The following is a 17,048-nucleotide window of genomic DNA, read 5'->3' on the forward strand; positions in this document are numbered from 1 at the left end:
TACGTTGCCACTCACACGCATTGCAAAACCCACCTATCACTCGCCAAATAGCTGCAGTGACAGCCAATCGACACCAGCCCTTGCTGCAGCCACCAATAACACGCCCAGTAGCCGCTGACAATCTCCGGCTCCCGGGAGCAACCAATCCCACGTCCCCGCTATGCGCTATCCGTGTGTAAGACGACCTCCTGTTGTACATCTGACTGGGTCCAGTACACTCCCACTGCTCCAGAATTCCCAGCCAGTAGCAGAGCGGCAGCGTGTGCTTGATGTGTGCGTTAAGAGAAGAGTCCGCACGCTGTTTATTTCTATACTAAACAGCTTTATTTACATCGGACAGATAAAACACACAATCCCGTCAGAGACCGGAGACATGGCGTGCGTCTCTGACTCTTCTCCGTGAGAAGTGAAAGTATCACACAGACAAAGAACTCAGCTGTAGGAAGCTCCCCCCAGATGCAGGACACATAGAGGTTAACCCCATAAATACCCCCCCTTGTCATAATTTTCTAAGAAAAAACACTCGTCTTGTACACGGAAATGTGCGGTACAGTGGTGCCGCGCAAGACGAATGCCTCGCAAGACGGAAAACTCGCTAGACGAAAGAGTTTTCCGTTTTGGAGGTGCTTCGCAAAACGACAATGTCTTGCAAGTTCCTGCTGGTTTTTTTCCCTTTCCCCCCCTTTTTCTAAGCCGCTTATCAGCTGATCTGATCAGCAGATAAGCCGCTAAAAGGCGCTAATAGTGCTAATCCGCTAATCCGTCAATGGGCTTGCTTCGCAAGACGAAAAAACCGCTAGACGAAGAGAATCACAGAACGGATTCTTTTCGTCTTGCGAGGCACCACTGTATACATTTAAGATGCGTGAGCAGTGAAAGGAAGGATTGGAAAGCCGTATTGCGAAAGGGCGTTTGCCCTGGCGCTCAGGTCTACCTTGCTGGCATACCACTATGGCCATCTGGTCGGACGCTGTGAGAACAGGGTGCCAGACTAGATGGCCTCATCCTGCAGGCCCGTCTTACCTTCTTACGTTTAGAGGTCTCCAAATTAGAAAAGAGCAAAGGGTTTTGCCTCTGTGGCTTTCCTGAAGCCAGAGATATGCCTCTGTAGCCTGAGCTGTTTCTTTCCTGAGTCTGGTGGTTTTTTTAAAAAAAGCGTTGCCTCTGGTAAACCAAAGCTCCAGTTCTTTGGACCTAGAGATGCAGGGGTTTGTTTGTTTGTTTGCTTGCTTGCTTGTTTGCTTGCTGAGATGTGTAATTCCAAGAAAAAAACACACCAAGAACTCAGGCCAATGTAAGTTTCAATAGTGGGAGTGGTTCCTACTCACAAGTCAATTCTGACAAGAATTACAAACTCAAGTAGAGATTACAAACTCTTAACAGAGATCTCAAACTCATAAAGACACGTATAACACAATAATTTGTTAGAAAGATTTTCTCTTTTTCACTCTGTTAGAGTTTGCAATCTCTACTTGAGTTTGTAATTCTTATCAGAATACATATTTTTGAATGGATTTGTTTTTGTTACTATCGACTATTGACTTGTCAGTGGGGACCACTCCCACTACTGAAACTTACATTGGCCTGAGTTCCTGGTGTGCTTTTTTCTTGAGATGTGTAATCCGGCAGCTCGCAAGAGTCAACCTGCTCTTCCGACACCTTGGGATTCGCAATTCCCTCGCCGCCGGTTAGCCGGAGGAAATCCGCCCCAGAGGCCTTGCTCAGAGTTCTTTGCCGCCTCTTTTTTGCAGACAAGAAGCCGAAGGAGGAGAAGGCCGGGGCGGCGGCAGGGGCAGCCGGCGCGACAGCGGGGCCAGCGAAGGAAGGCGGCGAGGAGCCCCCCAAAGCCAAGGAGAAGGACGGGGAGCCCAAGCCCCGTCCCCTGCACAAGACCTGCTCCCTCTTTGTGCGGAACATCGCCCCCAACATCTCCCAGGCAGAGATCGTGGCGGTGAGTGGAACCCAGCTTGCGTGGCGCTGGCCTCTCTCGATAGTGGCGCTGCAGGGAAGAGCAGGTGGCTCTGGGGTGGGCTGTGAGACCCTAGGAGGCGCCTCCAGGGAGAGGGCAGGCTTGGGAAGGCTTAAAAGGAGCATAGGTAAGTCAGGCCAATGGGGAATCTTGTCTGTTTCATTAATAATATTATTGTACCTAGCTTAGTGATGTCGACACTGGCTGGCAGCTGTGGCTCTCTGGGTTCTAGGCTAGGTGTATTCTCAGCCCTGCCTGGAGCTACCAAAGGGAAGGAGAGAGCCTGGGACCTTCTGCATGCAGAGCAGCTGCACTGTCACTGAGCCCTTTTGGATATACCATATTTTTCACTGCATAAGACGCCCATATTTTTCACTGCATAAGACGCACTTTTTTCTTCCTAAAAAGTAAGAGGAAATGTCTGTGCGGCTTATGGAGCGAATGCGTGGTCCCTGGAGCCGAATTGCCCAGGGAGAAAAGCAGATCATGCCTTTTTTCTGAAAGAGGGAAGTGGGTGTTGAAATAAAGTCGCTGATGGTTTGCCAATCGGGGAGAGAGATAAGGGATGCTAGAGATAAAGGAGGCTGCCTGGGAGGGGGGAGGTAAAGACAGCAAACTTGCAAGGAGAGGAGACAGGAAGACTAAAGCAGTGAGGAGAGAAATTAGAAGAAAAGGAGGAGCAAAAAACTGCTCCAGCTAAGGAAAAGACACTAAGGCAAACAAGAGGGAAGGGAGTGTTGAAAGAAAACAGCTGATCGGTGGGATCGGGAGATAGATAAGGGGGGAGGTAAAAGCCCATGGATCTTCAGGATTTTTGCATTGGTTCACCCCAAATTCACCATCAGATCACATAGCATGTCCATGGCTACAGCCTGCACCAAAAAAGCCACGCACCCACTGTTTCGTGGGGCCACAGTGGTGCAAAAACGTGGTTACGAAGCACGGATCCACATGGATCCTCAGGAGTTTTGCATTGGGCTACCCCAAACTCACTGTCAAATCTCACGTCTGTGGCAACAGCATGAACCACAAATATCATACATCCACTGTTTTCGTTCAGAATATTTTTTTTCTTGTTTTCCTCCTCTGAAAACTAGGTGCATCTTATGGAGTGAAAAATACGGTATATGGTGCTCAGAGCTTTCCAGACAGCCTCCCTCCCTCCTTTCAGTAAACCTGGCATCTCTTTTCCCAGCACACTCTGGCAGGGGGCAGACAATCAGCAGTGGTCAGTTGGGCAGCTTGGGGCCGGTCACTGCCTCTTTCAGCCTAAACTACCTCGCAGGGTTGTTTTGATGACAAAACAGAGAGGCAGGGACATGCGTATACCGCCTCCAGCTCTTGGTGGGGTATCAGTGTAAGAAACGAGTGGATTGTAGGGTTGTAGAAGAGCTGGAAGGGACCCCGGAGGACATCTAGCCCAACCCCCTGTAATTGAGGAATCACAGCTGAAAAGTCTTTGACAGCCACCCAACCTCTGTCCAAAGGCCCCCAAGAAAAGAGAGCCCACCACCTTCCGAGGGACCCTGTTTCGCTGCCGGACGCTCTTGCCACCAGAAAGTTCTTTCTGATGTTTAGCAGAAACATTTGAATCAATGGGTTTGAATCCTAAGACGGGCTGCCCTTCTGTGATGGAGGAGCTGACTTGGCAAGGTTTCTTATTCTGGGGCCGGGGGTTGAGCAAGGTTTTCTGCTTTCTAATAAACGAAAATCTGCCCTCATTCCCTTACGGGGGACACAAGAGCCCTTATAGAGTCCTTTGCAGGTTCTCCATCGGTCGGAGAAAATAACCGAGGCCAACCATAGAATATTGAGAAGCAAAGCCTGATCTTTATTGAACTGTTGCAACAGGGTGCCCCATTCATACGCAGGAGAAGGAGGAGGACCCAGAACCCAGATGTGCCCGCCCCTATATAGACATTTTAAATTGCCCACCCTGGAGTCCAAGACCACCCCCAGAAACATCATACATACATCACAGAAAGGGGTGGTCTACAACAGAAATCTGAGTGTGTTGTTTACCTCCTGTATGGCAGGTTACCTGTTAATGCTCACTTGATTGGAGCCTGGCCAGTCTGTTGTAATGACAAATACTTCGTTCCTGAGCCAGGTCACAGGCTCACCCTATTCATACACAGACATACCCTTAAGACAGGATTTGTGAAGGAAAAGACAATGGGGAGGCTTTTCCATTTTCCTTGACCTTGCAGAGAAATCATTTGGTCAGTTTGGGAGTCAAAATGGTTTTCCTGTGCTGCTTCAGACAAGTGGTTTATATATTTATGTACATGTTTGCTTGGTACATTTATGAACACACACACACACATATATACCGTATTTTTCGCTCTATAGGACGCACTTTTTCCCCTCCAAAAATGAAGGGGAAATGTGTGTGCGTCCTATGGAGCGAATGCAGGCTCCTTGGCTTCACGGCGGCGTGCCTGTCCTGGAAGCCGGAGGAGGAACAGAAGGGTCTCCTCCTGTTCCTTCTCCAGCTTCACTCAAGGGCGCTGCGCCTTCTCCCTCTCTGCGCAGCACCTTTCCTGTGAAGGAGGGGCGCTGCACAGAGAGAGAGAAGGCGCAGTGCCCCTTCAGCGACGCGTCTGTCCTGGCTTCTGCTTTAGCCCTGCGCAGCCTCTTTGGGCAGGGGGAGCCTTCATCCTGCTGCCCTGAAGAGGCTTGGCGCGGTTACCCCAGAAGCCAGAACAGCCACACGGTATCCCAGAAGCCAGATCCCTCTTGCTGTTCTGGCTTCTGGGGTTCAGAATAATTTTTTCTTGTTTTCCGCCTCCCAAAACTAGGTGCGCCCTATGGTCCGGTGCGCCCTATGGTGCGAAAAATACGGTACATATATATATATATACACACACACACACACACACACACATATATATATATATGAATATGAGACCTTAATTTTTTATTTCAGCCTTAACATACCATGTACCCACCCCCCAAATTTCCAGCTTTTGACTCCCCTCCCTTCTTCTCTCTCTCAGCTTTGCAAAAGGTACCCTGGCTTCATGAGAGTGGCTCTTTCAGAACCCCAGCCAGAAAGAAGGTAACGTTCGTTTTTCAAACACCCACCCACACCCAAGATTTCTTGCGTGTGCTCGTGTGTCTGTTTGTGTCATATCAGTCATAGTTCCATAGGATCCCCTGTCTGTAGAACAGCATAAGAAGGTAAGAAGAGCTTGCAGGATCAGGCCAAAGGGCGCTCATCTAGGCCAGCCACCTGCTCTCGCAGGATTCGAACACAGGATCAACACTCTCGCCTCCTGCGGTTTCCAGTAACTGGAACCCAGAAGCATTCCTGCCTTCCAGCTGTGGAGGCAGAGCCATTGTGGCTAAGAGCCATTGACAGCCCTCTCGATAGAACTTGTCCAGTCCTTCAGGCGTGTGGCATCAACTTGTTTTTTTTGCTAGAACCACTAACTGCAGCTGGGTAACTCTCAGAGATTAAAAAGGAATACAGATCCTCCCCGCTGCTCCAAGCTTTCTCCATTCTGGCAATATACGGAAGGCGTTGTGGGGGGAGTCATTTAAGTTGGTCCCATCGTTAAATAGTTGGGAGTCAGAAATCCTTCCTGATCTGCTTACATCCCTGGGAGATTCACTGGTCCTCCTCCGCCTGCTCTCTAGAGGGTGGGGGGAAGAATTCCCCTATTTTCAAATATCTGTGGAGCCGCAAGCCTTAACTGAGTGGCTGTGAACAACTTACTCATCATTTCTGCCCTTTATAGGAGGTTCTTGTGCTAAGCAATTGCAGATCCGCTTTTAAACAGCGCAGAATGTTCCTTTGTCCGGCCGGAACTACCATGCCAGCAATTTGGCAGCCGAGAAGTCCTTTCTACAGAGAAAAGCAAGGCAGTTGCTGCATTTCAGCCTCTAGCCTCCCATGCAGGGCCGTTGTGTGGCTGAAACGAGAGACCCCTTTGTGAACTGGCTTGGAGGAAAGGCAGGGTGTGTGTGTGTGTGTGTGTGTGTGGCTTGTGTGTGTTCATGTGCCTGCGAGGGGGAGAGGGCGTTTGAAAAGCCCGGCAGCCGAACACCTTTCTCCTTTTCAGGTTTTTCCGAAGAGGCTGGGTGACCTTTGACCGCAGCGTCAACATCAAGGAGATCTGCTGGAACCTCCAGAACATTCGGGTAAATGGGTGGTTCCCAAAGGGGGCAGGAGGCAGGGGGATTCCCTAGGGGACCCTAAGAGGCAAGGGGGCAGTGGGGAGGGCACTGGAGGTGCAAAACGACTGTCAGATTTGGAGAAGCTCGTATCCCTGGAATCAAGTTCATCTGTTTTGTTGGTGAACTGAATCGTTTTAACTTTTGAATGAACTCTGCTGTGGCGTTCCCAAAGCAAAGGAAGGATTAGACTCTGATTAATAGAAGACACACAGAGGCTTGACCAGCAAGACTCTGGGAGGAGTGGTTATAATAATAATTCCTGTCCACCCCTTGGCCCAGGTCGTTTTATTCACAAAAGAACTTTTTACACAGTGTACATAAGAACCAATCAGATTTCCCCTGAGCATTTCAAAATCCCACGTGTTAAACTACAAAAACTAATAATTTAAAGTTAAACTACAAAAACTAATAATTTAAGCATGCATACTTCTGGGGTAAATAAAACAGAACTAAAAAGGAAGAATGCATTCAGCAACCCCGGAGGTCATAAACAGGAAGGAAGGAAGGGTAGAATTTACCATCTCTTTGTGAGCACTCTTCCTGGCCCTTAAGATCTATCTAAAGATTAACAAATCACATCAAAGAAACTGCCTACTATCTTTTATGACCCAGGATGCCTGATGAAGCAACTGGCCTGTGTTTCAGAATGCCTGTCAGGCGTAGAAAATGGCCAGAAACGCGGAGGCTTGTGGGATTTGATCAGAAATTATTGTCAATGAACTGAACCCAGTTAACGCCATGCTTTCATAGCGGACACAGTGGCTTGATGCATATTTTATAATTCTTCATAGTAATCCCACCTGACCACTACAGACTACAACTCCCATCATCCCTGAACTCTGGCCTTTCTAGCTAGGGGTGATGGGAGTTGTAGTTCAACAACATTGGGGGCCCACAGGTTGAGAAAGGCTGCAAATATGATCCATGTGGGATGCTCGTTCGCAACCTGCAGCGTTCGCAACCAGCGTCTGCGCACGCACGGGTTGCAATTTGGCGCTTTGACGCATGTGCGACCCCCAAAACCTGGAAGTGACCCGTTCCGGTACTCCCGGGTTTCGGCAGTCCGCAACCCAAAAAAATGCAGCCTGAAGCATCTGTAATCCGATGTATGACTGTAATGCTTTTTGTAGGGGGCAGTGGGGGGTGATGAAGCAGAGGCGAGGATGGCCCCCAAATGTTTGGGAACTGCAAGAGACCAATCCCACCTCATCCTTCTCTTAAATTGTATATCCCGATCTGTAGGGGTTTCCCCCCCTGGGGTAGAGAGGATAAACGATGCCTGTGTGCCGTGCTATTATTAAAATGTGATGCCTGGACACAGCTGCCTGCCAGGAGCGGGGAGGGGGGGTCCCCTCCCTGTTTCAGCAAGCTTTGGGGAGCTGTTCTGGCGTTGACCCTGCCCTCCGCCCTCTCCCCAGCTGCGGGAATGCGAGCTGAGCCCCGGCGTCAACCGCGACCTGACCCGGCGCGTCAGGAACGTCAACGGCATCACGCAGCACAAGCAGATCCTGCGCAACGACATCAAGCTGGCGGCCAAGCTGATCCAGACGATGGATGACCGCACCCAGCTGTGGGGGGCCGGGGAGGCCCGCCCTGCCTCCGAAGTCTCGGTCAGTTCGGGGCCCGGGGTGGGGTGGGGCGGTCTGGGAGGCGCCCGCGGCCCTTGGGTTTTTCTGCCCTTTCGATTTCTCTGTGCCTCTTCAGATGGCCAACTGGATCGAGCCTGCTGTACGTGAAAACCAGGAATTTAGCTGTGCTGCCTGCCTGCCTTGCCGGGGGTTGGACTAGATGACCCCCAGGGGGTCCCTTCCAACTCTGTGACTCCATGAAAAGGGCTCCCCTCGGAAGCCAGTTCTCAGCTGAATGTCTACGTATGATGCAGGAAGTCGCCTCTGTTCTTATCACACTTACCCTGAGCTCGTGTTCCTCCCGCTGCTTTGGACTACAATTCCCATCAGCCTCAGCTAGCATGGCTGATGGGAGTTGTAGTCCAAAGCAGCTGGCGGGGCACCAGCTCAGGGAAAGTCTGCCCATAGAGAAACACAGTGGCTCAAGCGGATGGGTTGTTGGTTTTTAACATCATCATCATTATTTATACTGCGCCCTCCCCAGCCAAGACCGGGCTCAGGGCAGCTAACACCCGATATAAAAACAAATTACCATATTTTTTGCACCATAACATTCACTTTTTTCCTCCTAAAAAGTAAGGGGAAATGTCTGCGTGTTATGGAGGGAATGCCTACGGGTGGCATGCCTATGGATTTTCCTTCTCTAAAAACTACGTGCGTGTTATGGTCGGGTGCGTGTTATAGAGCGAAAAATATGGTAATTGAAATACAACTTTAAAACAAGATTAAAATACAACATTCAAATATTAAAATACAGCCTCATTTCAATGGAAACTCAAATCAAAAACGTTTTTGGGGATGAAAACGTCCAGTCTTCACCAAGGCTAACTTTCCAGACTGGTCCTACATGGGCCAGAATTAAGCTAGGGAAGTTGGACCCTAGGCTTGGCCGTCTGTCTTTTAGAGAGGCACTTGCTCTCGGGAGCAGAGCTCACAGCAGTATCTCTCTCTCTCTCTCTCTCTCTCTGCCACCCCAGAGCTTGCCTTCCCAGAACCCCATCCTGAAGAACATCACGGACTACCTGATAGAAGAGGTCAGCGCCGAGGAGGAGGAGCTGCTGGGCAAAAGCGGGGAGCCCTCCGAAGAGCCCCCCAAGGAAGGGAACCCCGCTGAACTCAACGTGGAGAGGGATGAGAAGCTTGTCAAGGTGACTCTTGCGTGAGAGCGGCTCGGTTTGAGGATGGGGGAGGTTGGAGGACTAGAACTTTAGTTTTTGGGAAGCTGTGTATCATTCCCAAAACAAGGAAGGATTGGACTCTGATTAATAGAATACACATGAGGCTTGACCAGCGAGACTCTGGGAGGAGTGCGTATAATAATAATTCCTCTCGGCCCAGGTCGTTTTATTCACAAAAGAACTTTTTACACAGCGTTCATAAGAACCAATCAGATTTCCTCTGAGCATTTCAAAACCCCCACGTGGGACAAAGTCAGATCAGAAGAAATTCTTTTAACTACAAAGAAACTATTTCCTACTTGAGCATGCATATGTAGCTCAGAGTAAATAAAATAGGAATAAAAGGAGGAATGCATTCAGCAAAACTCCCGGAGGTCATAAACAGGAGGGGCAGGATGGCAGTATTTACCATCTCTCTGTGGATTCTCTTCCTGGCCCTTAAGATCTATCTAAAGATTAACAAACTACATCAAAGTTACAGGCTATCTTTGTGGCTCAGGATGCCCCGTCTCTGTTTCAGAATGCTGATACGTGCCTGTCAGGTGTAGAGAACGCAAATGGCAGAGATGCAGAGGCCTGTGGGATTTGATCAGAAACTATTGTCAGTGAATCAAGCCCAGTCAACGCAGTGCTTTCATCGGCGACACAATGGCTTGTTCCATCTTTCATAATTTCTCATAGCAACCCCACCTGACCCCCACACTCTGGATATTTGCACCCCTACAAAGCTGGGGACCTAGGAAGCTGCCTTCTACCAAGTCAGACCATCAGGGCCCGTTCTGACTGTACACTGACTGGCAGCAGCTCCCCTGAGCTTCAGGCAGGGAAATTCCTGCGGAGACGCCACAGGAGATTGAGTCCAGAGCAACACAAAGCACATAACTCCTCAAGTTTAGATTACGGCAGCGCATTATATGTGGGGCTGCCCCCAAGACTGTTCGGAAACTTCGGCTGGTGCAGAATTTCACAGCTGGGTTGCTCAGTGGGGCAAGATGGTCTTAGCATATGACAATGATCCTGGCCCGACCGCCCTGGCTGCCGATCAGTGTTTTCCGGCCCCAGTTCAAAGTGCTGGTTGTGACCTATAAAGCCTTAAACAGCTCAGGACTGCACTGCCTCAAGGACTACGTTCATCTGAGGTCCTTCTTTGTGTGCCTCCTCCAAGAGAGGTCCGGAGGGTGGCAACATGAGAACGGGGCCTTTTCCGCACTGGCTCCCTGCTCATGGGATGCCCTCCCCAGCGAGGCTCGCCTGGCGCTTTCACTACAGATGGAAACTTTCTTCTTCTCCCAGGCCTTTGGCCAATTAAACAGTCTATGAATGAATGAATGAACTTTATTACGGTCACAGACCAGGATAAAAAAAACCAAAAAACATATAATATAGTTAGGATTTTTTTAACCGATAATTGTTAGAGCAAATAAGGACAGAGAAACAAGCACAGGATAAAACATCTGAGTAAAATACAAAATTAAACACGGATAATGGATGGATAAAAACTGATAATTAAAACAGATGAGAACTAAAAACAAACAAAAACACGCAGTTAAAACAACTGTAAGAGCATAAGAACTAAAAGACTCGCAGTTAAAACAACTAAAAGAGGCTGCAGAGTAGAAGCCTCTGAAATAGAGGACACTCACAACATTAGAAACTGCTGTGCAAATATGGTTAAAACAGTCTATGGATTTTTAAACTGGGGAAGGGAGATAATGGTTGGTTGGTTAGAATGTTATGCATCTTTGTATTTTTGTGCTTTAAGCTGTCCTGTGATCCTTGGGTCCAATTTAATAATAACAATTCCAGAGATCCACTAACTCCAGAGGCTGCTGTGAGCTTGGCCTCCCCCTCCACCCCCGGTGGGCTTCCCTTGAGGACCCCCCCACTCACCCAGAGCCAACTTCCTTCCTTCCCTCCAGGTGCTTGACAAGCTGCTTCTTTACCTGCGCATCGTCCACTCGGTCGACTACTACAACAATTCGGAGTACGTCAACGAGGACGAGATGCCCAACCGCTGCGGGATCATCCACGTGCGGGGGCCCATCCCCCCCAACCGGGTGACCCATGGAGAAGGTGGGCGGCATGTGTGTGTGTGTGTGTGAGAGAGAGAGAGAATCACCATCATCACTTTTAACTTGTGCACCGTCTTTCTATCTTACAATACCCCAAGGCGGTTTACAAGCTGAAGAAACAAAGAATGCACACTTTATAACAATCAAACACAATGCGAAAATGTGCTAATAAAACATAACTTTAAAATAAGCAACCTACATCAAATAAAGTAACATTCAACCATCGTTAGAATAGTATGGAATAATCATATCAGCATATAAAAATTAAACAGAGATCCACTCTTAACAATTACAATACAGTGGTACCTCGGGTTAAGAACTTAATTTGTTCTGGAGGTCCGTTCTTAACCTGAAACTGTTCTTAACCTGAAGCACCACTTTAGCTAATGGGGCCTCCCGCTGCCACCGCGCCGCCGGAGCACGATTTCTGTTCTTATCCTGAAGCAAAGTTCTTAACCTGAGGTAATATTTCTGGGTTAGCGGAGTCTGTAACCTGAAGCGTCTGTAACCCGAGGTACCACTGTAAATAATTTCTAAACTGCAATCAATAAAACAACAGCATGCCACAGAGCATAAAATAATACGATACAAATTGAGAAGCAGGGACTGGAGGATGGGGCAAGTCACCTGGCTGGGTTTACGCAGCCACTCTGGGCGGCTTCCAACAGAACACTAAAATACAATAACCTATTAAGCATTAAAAGCTTCCCTAAACAGGGCTGCCTACAGATGCCTTCTAAAAGTCTGGTAGTTGTTTTTGTCTTTGACATCTGGTGGGAGGGTGTTCCACAGGGCGGGTGCCACCACCGAGAAGGCCCTGTGCCTGGTTCCCTGTAACTTGGCTTCTCGCAGTGAGGGAACCACCAGAAGGCCCTCGGCACTGGACCTTGGTGAGGATAACCATCTCTGCTTCTGGGAAGAAAGAGGGTCATTTGGGTGAGGAGACCAGGGACTGGTACCCAGAACTCCTGGCTCCTCAGCTCACTTCAATACTATAAGAGTTGCCTTTCAAATGGCCTATCCAATTCAGCATCCTTGTTCTCTCGGAGGCCCCACGAGCTCACTTTGCCCTCCCTTTGCAGTGTCTGACTGGCAGAAGACCTTTGAGGAGAAGCTGACCCCTTTGTTCAGCGCCCGGGAGTTCCTCTCGGAGGAGGAGGCCCAGAAGATGGGCAAGAAGGACCCCGAGCAAGAGGTGGAAAAGTTCGTCACGGCCAACACCCAGGAGCTGGGGAAGGACAAGTGGTTGTGCCCCCTCAGCGGGAAGAAGTTCAAGGTGAGCCCGGTTTCCCAGCTCCAGGTCTGACCGAGGGGAAGGCCACGCTCCCTGATGCACACGCACAAACGCCCCTCTCCTCCCTCTCTAGACCACCAGCTTAACACGAGCCTGCGGCATGATGCAGCAGCAAAAAAGGCTCGTGCTATTCCAGGCTGCATCAACAGAAGTCTAGCATCCCAATCAAGGGAACTCATAGTGCCGCTGTATTCTGTCTTGGTCAGACCCCACCTGGAGTCCTGTGTCCAGTTCTGGGTGCCAGAATTTAAGGAGGTTATTGATAATAATAAAAATAATAAAATTATATTTATATCCCGCCTTCCCCAGCCAAAGCCGGGCTCAGAGCGGCTAACAACAATAAAAGTAACACAACATTCTAAAATCAGTTCATTCTCAAATCAATTCAAAATCAAATTGATGGCAGCCACTGGGCTAGAGTTCTGTGAGGATTACCAAAGGAGGGGGTCAGGCTGTGCCTTGGCCAAAGGCCAGGCGGAACAGCTCCGTCTTGCAGGCCCTGCGGAAAGATGTCAAGTCCCGCAGGGCCCTGGTCTCTTGGGACAGAGCGTTCCACCAGATTGGGGCCACAGCCGAAAAAGCCCTGGCTCTGGTTGAGGCCAGCCTAACCTCCCTGTGGCCCTGGACCTCCAAGATGTTTTTGTTTGAAGACTTTAAGGTCCTCCATGGGACATACCAGAAGATGCGGTCCTGTAGGTATGAGGGTCCTAGGCCATTTAAAGGTTAAAGGTTAAAGCCAGCACCTTGAACCTGATCCTAGACTCCACCGGGAGCCAGTGCAGCTGGTATAGCCCCGGGTGAATGTGATCCCGTGGCAAGGACCCCGTAAGGAGTCTTGCCGTGGCATTCTGCACCCGCAGGAGTTTCTGGGTCAGTCTCAAGGGCAGCCCCACGTAGAGCGAGTTACAATGGAAACTGGAAGATGTGCAGGGGAGGGCGACTGAGATGATCGAGGGTCTGGAAAGCCTTAAGAGGAAGGAGTGGGGATGTTTAGCCTGGAAAAGAGGAGACTGAGAGGGAAATGAGAGCCTTTCTCATCAAATACCTGAAGGCTGATGCACGAGAAATGGAGCAGGCTGCTCCAGAGGGCAGGACCTGAACCAAAGGACTCCGATTGTACAAAGGGAGATATTCTGATTTAACCTTGGCAAGAACTTTCTGACAGTGAGATGTTTCACAGTGGAACGGACTCCCTCGGAAGGGAGGCTTATAAAGAGAAGTTGGGTGGCCACCTGCCAGGGTTCCTTCAGGTGCGATTCCTGCATTGGGGTTGGACTAGATGACGCTCAGGGACTCCCTTTCGGACTCCCCGATTCCATTGCTCTCATTCTTCTTTTAAAGAACGCGTTCTTCTTCTTCTTTGACTTTTAAAGCCCTTCACGGCCTAGGACCCTCGTACCTACGGGATCGCCTCTCCTGGTATGCCCCATGGAGGACCTAAAGGTTGATATATAGCAACACCCTAGAGGTCCCGGGCCCTAAGGAAGTCAGATCAGCCTCAACTAGAGCCAGGGCCTTTTCAGCACTGGCCCCGGCCTGGTGGAACGCTCTGTCTCATGAGACCAGGGCCCTGCGGGATCTGATCTCTTTCCACAGGGCCTGTAAGACAGAGTTGTTCCACCTGGCCTTTGGCTTGGAGCCAATTTGATTCCCTCCCCCTCTTTTTTCCCCCCTTTCTCCTCCTATGATGAGATTGCTCCCTAATTGTTTTAATATTGTATCTTAATCTTTTAAATGGTATTTTAATCAACTTGTTTTTATTATTGGTTGTTAGCCGCCCTGAGCTCGGTCTTGGCTGGGGATGGCAGGGTATAAATAAAATTTTATTATTATTATTATTATTATTACTATTACTATTATTATTATTCTCTCAGGGCCCAGAGTTTGTGCGCAAGCACATCTTCAACAAGCATGCGGAGAAGATCGAGGAGGTGAAGAAGGAGGTGTCCTTCTTCAACAACTTCCTCATGGATGCCAAGAGGCCTGCCCTGCCTGAGCTCAAGCCCAACCAGCCGCCAGGACAAGGTAAGGCAGAGAGGGACAGGCAGAACCAGGGGACGCAGCAAATGCACAGGGCGCAGGGGTCCTTTTCAGAAGAGAACACACTCGGATCCTGCTTGTTTCCCACAATATTTTTATATTGGGAGAGGTCACTCCAGGGCTCCTAATGCAGCAAAAAGGCAGCAGTTACGAGTTGCCGGTTTCTGCAGCCACAGCAGGCGCTGCGATTCTCCAGCTGTTTGGCTTCACCTCCGGAGGCACACTCCGTTGTCTCTCGAGACAGATGTATTGCCACTGACAATGTACCGTATTTTTGCTCCATAAGACGCACCTGAGCATAAGACACACCTAGTTTTTAGAGGGGGAAAGCCTTGTTTGGGGGGGTCAGCTGACAGTTGTGCAGCTTCTTTTGCAAAGGGGAAAAGCCCCCTTTTTTGAGGATCAGCTCAAAGTTGCTGAGCTTACTTTGCAAAGGGGAAAAAAATCCTGTTTTTATGGGGTTCGACTCACAGTTCTGCAACTTCTTTAGGAAAGGAAAGGGAGCCGTTTCTGCTGTTTCCAGACAGATAATCTAATCAGCCATTCACATGTCGCTGGGGAAAGAAGCAGCCTCCGTCGGCAGAACATTCAACAATGGTGGCCTGGGCAAGGCGGCTGAAAGGGAGCCAGCGATCAACCGCACATTCGCCCCATAAGACACACAGACATTTCCCCTTACTTTTTAGGAGGAAAAAAGTGCGTCTTATGGAGCGAAAAATACGGTATTTATTCCTATATTCGGAAGGAAAAACCTCAAAGCGGTTTAAAAACCACAGTGAGAGCAAGGTGCTGGACTACAGAGGGGGGCCTGGCCTGACGCAGCGGCTCTCTTCCTCTCCCCAAGCGCCCCTTCCGCTTCTCTCCCGCAGCAACCGCAGCGCTTTCCCTCTTCCTCTTGCAGGCTTGGCTCCAGGGCTGCCCTACCCCCCGCAGGCCCCCCAGGGATTGTTGCCCTACGGACAGCCCCGCCTGCCCATCCTGGGATACGGAGGTACGTAAAAGCTTCTGGTGAGGCCTCCCCACAAGGGGGCACCGGGGAGCAAGCAGCGCTGTTGCCCCGGGAGCAGGCTTTGTCCAGGGGAGCCCTGCAGGAAATGCTATTCCACAGGCAATGGCGGCTGTCTTTTGGGATGGCTTTACAAGAGGACTGGGCGAATTCGTGGAGGGGAGGGCTATTCACAGCTACTGGCTGCAATGGCTCCTATCTGCTTCCATGCTCAGAGGCAGCGACGCTGCTGACTACCCGTTTTTGGAAACCTCGAGAGCGGAGAGTGGCTCTTGGGTTCGAATCCTGCTTGTGGGTTTCTCATTGGAGCAAATGGTTGACCCTGGGAGGACAGGATGGTGGACTAGTTGTTCCACCTGGCCTATGGCTTAGAACCAATTTGACTCCCCCCCCCCTTTCTTTTTTCCTTTCTCCTCCTGTGATGAGGCTGCATTTTAATGTTTTAACGTTATATTTTAATCTTGTTTTTTAAGTTGTATTTCAATCAACTTGTTTTTATTATTGGTTGTTAGCCGCCCTGAGCCCGGTCTTGGCTGGGGAGGGCAGGGTATAAATAAAATTATTTTTTATTATTATTATTATTATTATTATTAGCCTGATGCAGCCAGACTCCTTTCTTTCTTTCTTATGAAAAACAAACACATTAATTTTTGTTTCGGAACAAACAGTTTAATAACATGTGTACTTAAAACAGCTTTATCAACTACAACAGAAACGAAAACCCTCCCAGCACCTTCCAAAGACACCCCAATAATAACACAGTGTGTCAGTTTCTGATGATCTCCCCCCCTTTTGATCTCTCGCAGGGGGCCCTCCTTACCCGCCGACCCCATACGCCGCTGGCAGGGGGAACTACGACACCTTCCGAGGGCAGGGCGGCTACCTGAACAAACCGCGCAACAGGTAGGTGTTCATGTATCTAATTCAAGCAAGAGCAGAGATGGGCCGGCGCAGACCCATTGTGGAGGGGTGTGGGGCTGTGCCTTACAGGGGGGTCAGAGAGGGCGCAGCCAGGCCCCACGCCCCCATCTCACCCCCAATTCTCTCCGCAGGATGGTGCGAGGTGACCCACGGGCCATAGTGGAGTACCGAGACTTGGACGCCCCAGAAGACGTCGATTTCTTTTGAGCCGGGAGTCATCCTGACAAGTTGGGTTTCAGTTCTGCCCCCCCCCCAGCTTTTCTTTTTTTAAAAAAATATGAAGTCGCTCAATCCTGCTTGCCCCCCCGCCCCGCCCACCCGTGTGTTAGTCTCTCTTCCACCTGCCCAAATGCTGTGTCCTTTTATGGGTATTCATGTTAACTTTTCCAACGAGATTTCAATAAACGTCCCTGTTTGAAAACCGTTTCGGGGTGGCGTTCCTGGGTTTAGTTGGGTCGCCTATCTCACCCTTTTAATTCTGGAGTTCTGCAAAAATTGACTTTTCCCCCTTAAGGTAGGGGTTGGCTGGGGGAGCCCTTTTTTGGCTCTGGGAGCCAAATATCGCAAGGCCAACTTTGACGCGGGGAAGGGGGGCAACCCACCTGTCCATCATGATGTTGCCTGATTTGACGGGTCACCAGCCCCACCCCACCCCACACCAAAATCCCTTGCGAGGGCTGTGGAGCCTGAAAAGAGGAGGGGGCTTTCCAAGCTGTCCCTGAGGAAAAATCAGCTCTTGCAAAGAGCTTCTTCCTGTT

The 17,048-nt window shown here is 49.8% G+C and overlaps 1 protein-coding gene across 2 annotated transcripts in view; it reads left to right on the top strand.

Annotated features, from left to right (window-relative positions):
* Positions 1-16,711, top strand: part of SRRT (serrate, RNA effector molecule) — a 36,218-nt gene extending 19,507 nt beyond the window's left edge. For both annotated transcript variants that reach the window (XM_082197566.1, XM_082197567.1), the window contains exons 10-20: positions 1,752-1,951; positions 4,969-5,030; positions 6,037-6,115; positions 7,570-7,761; positions 8,757-8,927; positions 10,877-11,030; positions 12,112-12,305; positions 14,198-14,348; positions 15,265-15,354; positions 16,176-16,272; positions 16,422-16,711. In XM_082197566.1, coding sequence (XP_082053692.1) covers positions 1,752-1,951; positions 4,969-5,030; positions 6,037-6,115; positions 7,570-7,761; positions 8,757-8,927; positions 10,877-11,030; positions 12,112-12,305; positions 14,198-14,348; positions 15,265-15,354; positions 16,176-16,272; positions 16,422-16,497 — 1,466 coding nt within the window. In that variant the 3' untranslated portion in view covers positions 16,498-16,711. The remainder of the gene's footprint in view (positions 1-1,751; positions 1,952-4,968; positions 5,031-6,036; positions 6,116-7,569; positions 7,762-8,756; positions 8,928-10,876; positions 11,031-12,111; positions 12,306-14,197; positions 14,349-15,264; positions 15,355-16,175; positions 16,273-16,421) is intronic.
* Positions 16,712-17,048: the final 337 nt, after the last annotated feature.

This window comes from Podarcis vaucheri (genome assembly GCF_965113315.1).
Source record: "Podarcis vaucheri genome assembly, chromosome: 13".
Lineage (NCBI taxonomy): Eukaryota > Metazoa > Chordata > Lepidosauria > Squamata > Lacertidae > Podarcis > Podarcis vaucheri.